The sequence below is a fragment of the Carlito syrichta genome, unplaced genomic scaffold (genome assembly GCF_000164805.1).
Source record: "Carlito syrichta isolate Samal-C Ts95f unplaced genomic scaffold, Tarsius_syrichta-2.0.1 Scaffold274258, whole genome shotgun sequence".
NCBI classification, from domain to species: Eukaryota; Metazoa; Chordata; class Mammalia; order Primates; family Tarsiidae; genus Carlito; species Carlito syrichta.
The window spans coordinates 59,523-73,488 of NW_007218354.1; the positions used below are offsets into that span (position 1 = coordinate 59,523).

The 13,966-nt window shown below is 40.3% G+C and overlaps 1 protein-coding gene across 1 annotated transcript in view; it reads left to right on the forward strand.

Moving 5' to 3' along the window:
* Positions 1 to 1,084: 1,084 nt before the first annotated feature.
* The window catches only part of LOC103254297 (dual specificity mitogen-activated protein kinase kinase 6), a 34,147-nt gene continuing 21,265 nt past the window's right edge, over positions 1,085 to 13,966 (forward strand). Inside the window, 5 exon segments of the mRNA XM_008052425.2 lie at positions 1,085 to 1,114; positions 1,117 to 1,259; positions 10,751 to 10,799; positions 11,389 to 11,502; positions 13,211 to 13,330. Coding sequence (XP_008050616.2) covers positions 1,085 to 1,114; positions 1,117 to 1,259; positions 10,751 to 10,799; positions 11,389 to 11,502; positions 13,211 to 13,330 — 456 coding nt within the window.

Genomic DNA, 13,966 nt, shown 5'->3' on the forward strand with positions numbered 1-13,966 from the left:
GTGATTCTAGAGGCCACTTGGTAAGTGGGAGAACCAGATGTCAGCTGTTGATTTAAACACTGAAAATCCTACGTTCCTCCACCCCCATCCTCTCTGGTCATCTCTAAGCTTCTTCCATTGTGTGATAGTGGGAGACCTCCACTGTCAGGGACGACCACCTGATTCTTACTCTGGGCCATCGCTTGACTGTGATGTTTGAGCAGGTTGCTCAGGTCTTTGGTGTCATTTTCCTGCAAAGAAGTTACTTTATTTGATTTCTTAAGTTTCTTTGCCCTCTGAAATACTCACTGGCAAGGAGAGGAGAGGTGGGAAAGAAAGTGGCATTCTCTTCAGCCGTTCTGTTCCGCTCTGCTTTGGCTCTCCCTGCCAAGTGCAAACAGACACAGGATCTCCATAGGTGAAGATGAGGAAAAGCCCAGGCTCTCGCAAGACTGCTGTCATCGGCTTCTTGAGTTGGCATTTCTCAGTCTCTGTTCTTTTTCATCATCAACAACAGCATTTGAGCCAAGCTCTCTCGTAGTTTCAGCCCAGGCTACGTTTGCATCTGGCCCCAAAAGAAGTGATAGCCTCTTTGCCAAGGCCCATCTGTTATCTTAATCCTTTTCAGAACAGCCTAAATGTAAATAAATATTACCCGATCCATCTCTTCGGTTTTTCAACTTATGGCAGGTGGGTGAGGAAAGGACAGGGCGCAACAGTGGAAAAGTTTCTTTTTATTCTATTTCCATTGCTAACTGTAGCAGTTGTTCACAGACCAATTTAGAAAATTGTGGGATACTGAGATAAGGGTGACTACATTTTACTGACACGAAAAAGAAAAAAAAAACTGTAACAGTATCTGCCTTCACCACTATTGTGTAAAAGAAAAAAAAAAGTTGGAATGCCAAACTCTCAGCAGGGGGAAAGGGTAGGTCTTCCTAGGAAAAGAGAGTTGGCGTTCTTATCCTGACACTTTCACCCTGGACTGATGAAAAACCTCATTCATGACCACAGTCTGCATTTGGGAAGCTCTGTTCTTCCTGGTGCTTGGATTCTCGACACTCACAGACTTCCTGAGTAGCAAATGGTGTTCTGAAGGCGGGGAATGAGAGCCGCCTGCCCAGGTCCGCTCTTCTTTGCTGCATGCGGTCTCTGCCCCTGCTCTCTTGCTGTGATGTAGATCTTAACTTTTCCCTTACGTCTTTCCCCACAGGCAAGAAGCGAAACCCTGGCCTTAAAATTCCAAAAGAAGCATTTGAACAACCTCAGACCAGTTCCACGTAAGTTGGCAAGATAATCGTCATGATCCAACACTTGTGATTTCCAGAATTTCAGTGGGGGTTCATTTTTGGACCGGTGAGCAATGCCTTGACTTTGGAAATCGTTATTAGAATGAAGAGCTCTTGAAGGGGGAAGCCGTCTCCTCACTGTTCTGAGACCTGAATAATCATAACTTCATTCAGTCAGTCCGTAGCAGCATTGAACTCAGTGTCCCAAATTGTTGGCTGAGGAAGAATTGAAGGTCGCGTGCATTTGTTGGGTCGAGTCCTATGTAAGCCCCAAAAGGTCCTTGACTATGGACTTTCTTGCCCTTTTCCTGTAGATTTGCACAAACAAACACATCCCTGTGAGAGTCCCTACTGTACAACTTGGGTTGAGTTGGAAAGATGGTATTTGGTGAGGACCCACGTCCTGACACCTTAACGCTGTCCCTTGTAAACAGAAGGCAAAATGAGGTAAAAGAGCACTTCTTTAGTAGCTGAGGTTTTGGCCCAGATCCCCAAGCCAGAGCAAGCTCGAGTGGAAGATAGCCTCTTTTGGAGCCTCTCTCTTGTTTCTTTGTCTCTTGGTGTGGTGGGCAGGGGACTTCCTTTTCAGCTGGAGGTACGACTGCCTGCCAAAGCATCTGCATGGAAGGGATGGAAATTCCAGGGAAACAAATCACAGTAGCGGTATTAGAGAGGCAAGCGTAAGGGGAAGACATCCCAATGGAAGCTTGAGTTTTTTGTTTGTTTGTTTGTTCTTTTGAGTTGGAGTCTCACTCGGTCGCCCAGACTGGAGTGCAGTGGCTGCTCCCGGCCGCCGCAGCCTCGACCTCCTGGGCTCCGGCGGTCCTTCCGCCTCAGCCTTCCGAGTAGCCGGAATTACAGGCATGTGCTACCACGCCTGGCTGACTTTTTGATTTATTGTAGAGATGAGGTCTCGCTGCCTCAGGCTCAGGCAGTCCACTCACCTCAGCCTCCCAAAGGCGCGGGATGACGAGCTGAGCCACCGAGCCCGGCTGGAAGCTTGAGCTTTTAAGGCTGTTGTCCATGTCTACAGAAGTGCATCTTCGTGTAATGGTTTTTGACCCTAACTGTGATCTATCCTATCAGAGAGTGCACCCCCTAGGGTTGAGATGTGCTCTCAAAAATGATCACGTCTGTTGTAAGACTGCTGAGGTCCTTGTATTCTGTGTGTAGAAACTTTTACTGAAGAACTTCTAAAGACGGAGCACAGGGGATGGCTACCCTTCAGGGTTCTGGACCTTGCTCAAGTTAGAATGTTCCTTTCATGAGGATCTGCAGGAGGAAGTTCTTCTCATACCTATGATCCAGATTTGTAGTTGTTGTTGTTTTCTTGGTCCCGCCGAGCAATTTTGTTGTTGTTGTTGTTTAAACCTGTGGTCCTGTGAACCTAGGGTCAACTATGGGGCCCACCTGGGTAGGACTTGACAGGATCTATTTTTAAATTCTTTTATTTTGAAATAATTATAGATTCACAGGAGGTTGCAAGGAAATGTGCAGGGAAGACTCGTGCACTCTTTCCCCAACCCGTGCCCTAAACTCCCCCTGTTCCATGTTAGCATTTGTGTGACCACAGTAAATCATCAAAATCAAGAAAGCAGTATTGGTGTGAACTATCGAAGTTATTTAACTTCACCAGCTAGGTAGGCACTTGTTTGTAGATGCGTGTGTGTGTGTGTGTAGCGCGACACAGCTCGTCACATGTGTCGCCTCGAATGGCCACTCCCATACTCAACTCGTAACACTACAAGACTCTCCTGTTACCCTCTCCTAGTCATGCCCACCTTTTTGGCCCAGCCACATCCCTATTACCGGGCAGTCACGAATCTGTTCTCCACTGCCATTTTGTTATTTCATGATTGTTATATAAACGGAATCACGCATCTCTCTGGGGGATTTTGGTTTTCCTTCAGTATAATTTCCTTGAGGTTCATTCAGGCTATTCCATATATTAGCAATTTATTCCGTCTTCTCGCGGAGTGCCATTCCATGGTATGGTTATACCAGTTTGTTTAACACTGAAGCCTCTTGGAAGAGATATAGGTCGGTTTTTTGGAGGGTTATTATGAATAAAGCTGTTATGAACATTTGTGGATAGTTCTTACGTGAAAATAAGGCTTCATTTCTCTGGAATATATATCCAGAAGTGTAATCGTTGGGTTATATGGTGAGCTCAGTTTTAGTTTCAGAAGACCTGCCAAACTGTTTTCCAGAGTAATTGTAACATTTTATCTTCTCACCAATAATGTCTGAATAATCCAGTTTTTCTGTATCTCTGTCAGAGTTTGGTATGTGCCGGAGTTTGGTATAAACATTCTGATATGTAGTGATATATATGTAGTTTTAATTTATATTTTCTAGTGGTTAATTATGTAGTATGTGTTTTTAAAAGGTGTTTTTTTTCTATCTGTATATTTTCTTTGGTGATATGTTTTGCTCATTGTTTAATTAGATTGTTTTTATTGTTCGCTTTTAAGAGTTATTTATATATTCTGGACACAAGTGTTTGTCAGATATGTGATTTGAAAATATTCTCTCCCACTTTGTGATTGATCTTCTTATCTTTTTGGCAAGATCTTTCACAGAGCAGAAGTTTTTAATTTTGATTAAGTTCAGTTTATTAGTTATTACTTTTACAGATCATGCTTTTGCCAATGTTTAAGAACCCTTTGCTTAGTCTTAGGTTCTAAAGATTTTTTCCTATGTTTTTATCCAGAAGTTTTGCATTTTAAATTGAAGCTCATGATCTACTTTGATTAATTTTTGTACTAAGATTACATTTTGTCAATTTTGTACCAATGGTATTCAATTGTTCCAGTACCTTTTGTTTAAAAGGCTATGCTTCTTTTATTGCATTGCTTTTGCTTCATTGTCCAATATCATTTGGTCATATTGTTGGATTTATTTCTGGATTTTCTATTCTGTTACATTGATTTATGTGTGTATCCTGCCAATATCACGCTGTCCTGATTACCACAACTATATAGTAAGCCATAAAAAGTGATTCATTCCGCTCTGTTATTTTTTGAAATAATGTTGGCTATTCTAAGGGCCTTTCTCTCTCTCTCTTTTTTTTACAACTAGTTAAGAACCTTTTCAACCTCACAAACAACATTTACAAAAACAAAAACACTGTTAGCATCGTACCTAAAAGTGTAAGACAAAAGGTCTTAGAATTAGCCTTAGAATAAACTTATGTCCATAAAAAACTTGCTGAGATTTTAGTAGGAACTGTGTCTAACCTATAGATCAATTTAGGGAGAATTTATTTATTTATTTTACTGCATTGAGTCTCCAATCTATGAACATGGTATATTTCTTCCGAGTATTTTTATTTTATTTCTTTTATCAGCATTTTTATAATACAGATCCTCTATATTAAGATTTGTTAAAATTTATACCTAAGTATTTCATTTTTTAGAGTAAATTGTAAGTGATATTTGATTTTGGGTTTCACTTGTTCTTTGTTAGTATATAGAAATGCAATTGATTTTTCTGTATTGAGCTTGTATTGTGTGACCTTCCTAAAATCCCTTATTATAGAAACTTTTTTAGATTCCTTAAGGTTTTCTAATGTAGATAATCATGTCATCTGTTAACAAAGATAGTTTTATTTCTTTCTTTCCTGTCTGCATTTTAAAAAAACTTTTGTTTTCCTGCTGTATTAAGGTGGAAGAAGCTTCCCGTATTACATCAGTATAATTGGTGAGAGCAGGCAACCTTGCTTTGTTCCCTATCTTGGAGGGAATGCCTTTTGTCTTTCACTGTTAGGTATGAAGCTAACAGTGGTGTTTTTTTTTTTTTCTTTCTTGTATGTGTTGTTTATGAGGTTCTTAACTAGTAATATACTGAGAGTTCTTATTATGACTGTGTGTTGAATTTTGCTGATGCTTTCTGTGCAATAATTGATATGATCATAAGATGTTTATTCTTTGTGCAGTTGCTATGTAGATTACATTGTTTCATTTAAAAATATTAAATTAGCCTTGCATATTCCCCCAAAATCCCAGTTGGTTGTGATATTTTATTTTTTTATACTTTATTACATTCGATTTGGTAAAATTTTGTTGAGGATTTTTGTGTCTAAGTTTATGAGAGATGTTGGTGGTTTATTTATTATTTCTTTTGTGCTATTGTTTTCTAGTTTTAGTATTAAGGTAATACTGGCCTAATAAAATGAGTTAATAAGTGTTCCTTCTTCTGTATTTTGGTAGATATTGTATAAAATTGGTGTTACTTCTCTGAATGTTTGCTAAAAAGCTCCAGTGAAACAAAATGAGCTTGAATATTTCTTTTTCTGGAACTTTAAAATTACAGGCTCAATTTCCTTAATAGTTACAGGGCTATCCAGATTATCTATTTCATTGTGGCTGAGTTTTGGTAGTGTGTGTTTTTTGATGAATTGGTTCATTTCTTCCAAATAGTTGAATTTATGAGAGTAAAATTGTTCACGTGTTTTCTGATTATCCTTTCAATGGCTGCACAATCTGTTGTGATATCCTGCTTTCCCCTCCCGATATTGGTAATTTTTGTTTCTCTCTTGTTACTTTTGGCAGTTTTGCTTGAGGTTTATTAATTCTACTGATTGTTTTTGGAGAACCAGCTTTGTCTTATTTTTGTTTTTAACTTTAGTGCTTTCTGCTCTAATTTTCATTATTTCCTTTGGGATATATTCTCTTGAAAAAACACTTTTTTTTCCTTTGGGGGATATTCTCTTGAAAAAACATTTTTTTTTTAGAGTTGTGGGGTATGTGTGAGGATTTGCTACATAAGTAAATTGTGTGCAGGTGAGGTTTGGGCTTCTAGCAAGTCCTCTCTCAAAATATATTCTTATATCAACCTGGCAGCTGTCTTATATTCCTTCCACTTAAATTTTTTATTCTTTACCTTTTATTAATTTATGTTAATTTTTCATATTTTGTAAAATTTTGAAAGACACCATAAATCCTTCTTTGATATAAACAAGCATAAAATTAGTTTCTATTGTGTTTTTCCTCCATGTAGATATTAAACTAGCCTTGCATTGCATAATTCTTTTTTTTTTTTTTTTTTTTTTGATTTGGGGTCTCATTCTGTCACAGAGGCTGGATTGCAGTGGCATGATCATGGCTCACTGCCACCTCATGTGGTAGAATATACTGTAAATACATTTATCTTTCTTGGTGTGTGAAGCCAAGAGTATCCCTTCATTGTAGAGTATATCACTTTAGCTCAGAGAGTCTTGTTGTTGTTGTTATTATTATTATTATTATTATTTGAGTTGGAGACTTACTCTGTCACCCAGGCCGGAGTGCAGTGGCACGCTCCCGGCCACCACAGCCTCAACCTGCTGGGCTCAGGCGATCCTTCTGTCTCAGACTTCCAAGTAGCTGCAATTACAGGCACACGCCACTACGCCTGGCTAATTTTTTGATTTATTGTAGAGATGAGGTCTCACCAAGTTGCCTGGGCTGGTCTCGAACCCGTGGGCTCAGGCAATCCACTCACCTCAGCCTCCCAAAGTGCTGGGATTTTAGGCATGAGCCCCCGTGCCCAGTTTCTTATTATTTTAATACTGAGTCTTAACTTTGTATTCCTAAGGAAGTGGCTCCCACATTTTGTGTTTTTCTTGGCAGTTTTTTGAGGTTGGCTTGGTGATTCTTACCATTCATACCCTGCCTCCTCCTGCTGGGCTGTAAAAAATAAATAGCCTGGGACGAAGCTGCATTCTCCCTGTTCCATGTGTGTGGCTCCTCGCTGAGCGCTTTCTTTGAGTTACTGATGCCAATGTATGTTTGACTTAGGCTTCTGAGCTGTCCCCTCACTTGATTCTTGATTGATAATAAGTAATTCTTTTTTTTTTTTTGATTCGGGGTCTCACTCTGTCACAGAGGCTGGATTGCAGTGGCACAATCATGGTTCACTGCCACCTCGACCTTTTGGGCAGGTAATCCTTCTGCCTGTGTCCCGCACCCTATCCCTGAGTGGCGGGGACTATGGGCGTGCACCACCATGCCTGGTTAAGTTTTTGACTTTTTGTAGAGAGGAGGCCTCGCTACGTTGCCCAGGCTGGTCTTGAACTCCTCAAGCGATCCTCCCGCCTCTGCCTCCCAAAGTATTGGGATTCCTGGCATGAGTCACCGTGCTAGGCTGATCGTAACGAATTCTAAATCAGTACTATGCTCGTTAATATTAGTCTGTTTAACTGCTTCAAGACAGTTGGGAGGCGGTTTTTACTAACTTCACTTGACTGTGAACAACAGAGCTGCACTTTGCTCAAAGCTGTTGAGCATAGCTTTGTGGATAAAAGTTCGGTTTCTGGAGCCAGAATGCCTGGGTTTTTATTTGGCATCTAAACTTCACTCGCTGAATGAACTTTGCTGAATACCTAATGGTGCTACCTTCTAAAATATAGGAATAAACTATGTGGTTGTTTTGAGGATTAGATGTCATAATCCACGCTAAGTGTCTAGCCTAGTGTCTGGTCCATTGGAGTTGCTCGATGAAAGGTAGCACCAAGTTGTTATTGGCACTGCACAGCTTCTGAGTGGAAGAGCTGCCATTTAAACTCAGGAATCCTGACTCTCAACTATGTGCTCTTAGCCACACCTCAGACTGGTTGAGGCTGTGACCAAGCAGTTCATTGCTGGTGAAATGAGAGGTAGGATCCTTTACTTCTGCAGCTTGAGAAGTCACCATGGTGCAGCTCTAGGACCCATCTCATTGTCTCTTTGGCCTCAAACTGTTTAGTTTCTTTCAATATCAATTCTTCTCATTGAAATAGAGATGATAATACTGCTAAGGGTTGTGAAAGTTAAAGAAGTGATTTTATGTCAATGATCTAGCCCAGTCTCTGGCCCAAGTAGGTGCTTAATAAATATTTTTGAATAAATGAACCATCATTAGAATAACCAGTGAACTGATTACTCATATAGAATTACACATAAATAATTACTGTAATGAACCAAAGCTGGTTTCTCATATTAAAAACGAATACTAGGTGACCTTTGGAATACCTTTGGTCTTCCAGGGGAAGAATTTTGTAATAAACTTGGTTCTTTCCACAGAGGGTGAAAATGTTGAATAAGTACCAGAGAGCGTCCACCCACAATATAAATTTCCTGCAGAATTGCGATGCCCCAGGCAAACTAATAGACCCAGCCCTGGACAGAACACAGCGTCAGCTAATCCAATCCGACCTGTCAGTCTTGGCCCCATCATCTGATGCTTTTGGCAGACTTAATGAGCCCAAAGGCCTGAGGCGAGGGTGAATTGATCATTTTCATTAGAAGAGTTCTGGATATCAGGAGCTGGGTTCTTGTGCTCAGTCATACTTGATGGAATCACGGGAGCCAGGAAAGCTCTTAGCCCAGTTTTCCTATTTCCTTCCTCTTTTTCTTCTCCTTAGATCAAGATTGAGATTCAGGTGTCTTGATTTTATTGGTAGTTGGTGATTGTATGGTTTCACTAAACTCTTCTGGTTTCACTTTTCTTAATCTGAAAAATGGCACCATACTCTCATATTAGGTAGCGGTATAATGCAAGGTTAGTATAGAGTTAGGCCAGCAAACTTTTTTTGTAAACAGCCAGAGAGCAAATATTTTAGACTACATGGACCGCAGTGGCCTCTGTGGGATGTTTGCTCGTTTGTTTTTTTTACAACCGTTTAAACTTGTGAAAGCCATTCTCAGCTAGACCACAGGGAGTAATTTGCCAAGCCCTGGTATAGAATATATGAATATTAGACCTGGAAGAGATGTTATCTAATGCTCTCATTGGATGGCAAGAAAACAGAGGCAGCCCCAAATAGTTAGTGAACTTTCTGTTACTTCATACTTTTTAAAAGGCAGGGTACTGAACAATTGCAAGGGATTTTTAATCGTTTATATTAGTCATACCTTTTGAGTCATATTTGTGTTTATTTCAAAGTGCCTTTAAAATTAGTACCAAAAAATGTGACGACTAAAGAAAAACAGCTTTGGAAAATGTAAGAATGAGAAATTAGCATTTTAGAAATTTGATTCTTCTGAAAAATATTTTCAGAAGAAAAAGTCCCTGCTTAGAAACACAAGATCTAGAAACACATTGTTGCCATTTGTATGTGTTCGTGTGTTTTGTTTTGTTTTCTTTTCCCCTCTCTCCTTCCCTCCTTCATCTGTCTCTGGTTTGAAGTTAGTAGAGAAAAACTTTGTTTTAAATATTCTGTGCATATCAAAAGGATTTTGAAGTGAGAGAACGCTTTCATTAAAATCTGAGTTTCATGTTTATATTTGCATTTATAGTCCTAGTTCCTCCTTATTCTTTTATTTATGTATTTAGTTTCAGCAGAAGGGGTAGGATCATAACACCTTCGAGTTGGGAAAAATCATCTTTGGCAAAGGATTTTTTTCTCTCTCCCTTTCCCAGCTTCCCTTCTTCCTCCCTTCTTTCCACTTTCCTCTGTATTTTTCTAAAGACAATTCTGGCATGGAATGTGCCTTCCAGACGGACTTGGGTTTCTACCTGTTTGGTCATCCTCTGTTCTGGCAGCACCAGGATTCTTTTGTCTTCAGTTGTTCTTTTTTGGCTTGATCACACTAACAGTATGTTTCTTGGCATTGATTACTTTTGTCGTGACAGTTTGGGTACTTTTTTTTTTTTTCAAGCAAATGCTTTTCCAGTTCCTAACTTGGTACAAAGTCAGAGTCAAACATCTTTTTGCCTAAATAGATTGACACCAGCTGAGAGGTCATTGAAGTAGTAGTAATAAGTACACACGAGAGGATGATGGAAGCTCAGGATTGGCAAACTTATGCCTCCTGCAAGACCCCTGAATAGTGTGTACATTGGTACACTGTGGATGGAAGAAACATCGCTAGACTTAATTAGACAGCCAGGTAGAGTGGCAAGAACGCCGAGCTGGAAATCAGGAGACCTGGGTTAGCTGTGACCTGGGACAAGTCCCATCCCCTTTCTGGATCTTTTGTCTGTCCAGAAAGGAAGGGACTAGATTTGGGATTCCTGTGTTCTGTGATTTTTGTGAGTTAACAGCGCCATGTGCCAATTATTATTTGTTTTTTAAAACAATTGTGGGAAAAGTAGTGGAATACTTGTATAAATTAGTGCTCTTGGATGAAAGAAAAAGTTGGAGACTTCCTGCTATAGCGTAATTATCTATATGACTGCACACACATGACCGATATTTATTAGACATTGACCGTGTGCCAAGCATTCTGCTAAAGCATCTCACTTAAATCATCTCATTTCATACTCGTTCCTACTCCATGAGGTAGGTATATTAATATCCTCATGTTGAAGAAATGGAGGCCTAAAGAGATCACGTGATTTAAACCCCACATGTATTTTATTTCCAGTCCCATATGGGTCACACTTTTAACCTGGTTTGCTTTACTTATGGATGTCAACCTTCTTCTTAAGGAAAAAGCTCTCTGGTTGCATATGATTTGGGAAGGACAAGAGCTGACTAAATGTCTCATGTTTCTTCTTTTTCTCCCTTTCTTTCTTAGGCCGCCTCGAGATTTAGACTCCAAGGCTTGCATTTCTATTGGAAATCAGGTGAGAAACATTATTTCTACCAGTTGATACTTTGGTCATTTTGTATGTATGCTTTCTGACCACTGGTCACTGAAAGATTTATTTCCTCTACCATGCTGTCAGGAGATGGGTCAAAAAAAGTTTGCTTTTAAAAGGAAGTTAGTATGTGGAGTTTTGCTGTTTTGAATGTAGAGTTGAAATCAGACTGTTATAGTTCTGCTGGAAGACATGTGAGGAGATAGATAGGTGATTCTCTTGGGGGGGCATTTCTCAAAGCCCAGACCTAATCTAGCTGCCATCAGTCACTCATGAATTACAGGCTTAAATAAGGGTCATGACTAAAGAACGGTAGTGTAGGAGCTTCAGTGGAGTCGCTGGAGAACTGAGTGGAGTTGGATTTCTGATTGCCTGTGACAAGCAAATGGCTTCCTGGGGAGTACCTACAGATCTCCCGGTGCCTCTTGTCACTGCTTGCTTTCAGCAGCTGCTTTGACGTGCTAGAAAATCTTCTGGCCCAGAAATGGTCCTAAGAGCATTGGGAGAGACAGACAGAGGACAGTGTTGTCTAGTTCATTCTTCTCTTTCCTGTTGCATTATTGCTTTCTTGCAGAACTTTGAGGTGAAGGCTGATGACCTAGAACCTATAGTGGAACTGGGGCGAGGTGCCTATGGGGTGGTAGAGAAGATGCGACACGTGCCCAGTGAACAGATCATGGCAGTGAAGGTAGGGTTGACTTTCTCCACCCCCCCCACCCCACCCCATGTTTCACATCCACATCCTGGGCATAGCTCTTTTCATAGAAGCAAAACAATCTCCAGTAGGGTGAAACAGAAAACATTACTTGGAGGGGATGGTGTTTCCCTCTGAAGGTGTGGAAAATGCCTCCTTGATAGGAATCACGTCTACTTTTACTTGTTTTTTAAACGATGTCTCTCCCTACTTTTCCTCCTGTGTTGTACACTTTTTGCAAAACCACCATGTCATCAGCACACTTGAATTAACACTATATTCTTAACCTCATCTAATACCCAGTCCAAATTAAAGTTACCCTCATCATCGCTAAGTGTTTTTTTTTAAAAATTATTATTTGTTTCTGTTTTGTCCTGTTGGTTTTTGATATCAGCATCCAGGCAAAAGTTCACATCTTGCATTTAGCTGTATGACTCATAAATCTCTTTTATTCTGTAGTTTTAAAGAATTGTCTCTGAAAATCAATAAGCCAGAATTGAGAAAGAAAATTGTCTGCATTTATGGAAAAAGGAGGGTAAAATACATCTAGAGTAAATTTTAATAGTTGTGTGTGTGTGTGTGTGTGTGTGTGTGTGTGTGCACGTGTGTGCGTGTGTGTGTGTGTGTGTATTGGAGTCTCACTCTGTCACCCAGGCTGGAGTGCAGTGGCATGCTCACAGTCACCCCAGAGTTGATCTGCTGGGCTCCAGCGATCTTTCTGCCTCAGCCTTCCAAGTAGCTGGAACTACAGGCACGCACTACCATGCCTGGCTAATTTTTTTTTTTTTATTGTAGAGACGAAGTCTCGCCAAATTGCCCTGGCTAGTCTTGAACCCACAGTCTCAGGCAATTTACTCGCCTCGGTCTCTCAAAGTGCTGGAATGACAGGCTGAGCCACCGAGCCCAGCTGGTAGTTTCTGAGCTATGAAAAAAAAGGAAATCATTTCATATTTTTTGAGTAGATACAGGGAGGATCTTAACAGTAGATTTGGGCCAGTGCTAGGAATGGTCAGAGAACTCAGATCCCTTTACTTTTGGGGAATCAAGACCCCTTTCTCTTATCTTGTAAGTTTTTCATTCTGCTCTTCTGCTGACCTTCTGCAAAGTAGGCAAAGAGTGTGAAGGCCTAGTGATATTATATCTGTCTGATAATTTAACGACGTAATCATGTTCTGTAAGGCTGCATTTGCTAGGGTGACAGATATTCTTCTCTCAGAAGCAGTGGGATGGGAATGAATTGTTTCTCTGTTTCTACTTGATTCCATCTCCCACAGCTGTAACAATTATCTTTCAATCACTGTTTATTCCAAATGCTCTTACATGTTCCCATAGGGGGACTTTTGGCTTTTTGCCCCCAAATAAGCAACAGAGTTATTTGCACCTTGTCTTATTTGCATTGAGCAGTGAACCAGTTTGTTTTGGGAAATACATTCCAAACATTTTCCTGCTCTCCAAAACACACTGTCAATTTGCTTCTAAATCAGGGACTATTCAGGAAATCAAATGAGCAGCAGTCTTCCTTGTTTTCTTGGTTGACAGAAAGTTGATCATTAGGGTCAACATCTGAAAAATTGTTGCTAGAAACTGTTTTGTGAATTTTTGTGAATTTTTGTGCTGTTTTCAAGATAGAACTCCCTAAGGTCTCTGCCTCTGACCATTCCTCAGAGTAGTAACTGTAAATTTTATGTGCATTCCCATTCAGCGGATCCGGGCCACAGTAAATAGCCAGGAGCAGAAAAGGCTACTGATGGATTTGGATATTTCCATGAGGACAGTGGATTGTCCATTTACCGTCACTTTTTACGGCGCGCTCTTCCGGGAGGTATGTGATCTATTCAGAGTCCAAGAAGAATGGAAACTTAAAAGGAAGTTTCACATGATCACATAAATGCCATGCACAATCATGGTACGCTTTCTTGTTTGACATGTCTTACATAGAAGGTGTTACATGTGTGCAATGATGACAGGCCCTGCGAGTTTGGCTTGGAATTACGGTATTTTCAAATGCGGTTAGCCCTTTGGAAGATGCCGAAGTTCTCTTCTTGTTTTGTCTGTCTTGGCAGAATTGCTCCTATCAATTGTCTGTAGACTGATTTGCCTGAATTCCATAAAATCTGAAATGTTCTGATTCTTTGGCCATTTTATGAGCTTCATGCGGCTGCTTATGCACTATACAAGTGTACTTTTATCACCTTTGCTCTCCCTCTGTTTTTCACTTTACCATTATATAATTACAAGGTTTTACCTCACTCTTAAAGCCAGGCTTTTGACTAAACTTTTGCTGGTGCTCACGTGGGAGATCAGACATGGAGTAGGCATCTAGACCCGACTCCGAGATGGCATTAACAGTCAAGCTTGGACTTCTGGGATTCTATTACTATGTAGGAGTAAAAAGATAATATGCACATTATGCTTGCCTCTCTGCTGGTTTGCTCTTTGGAGATAACCTTGCTTGTTT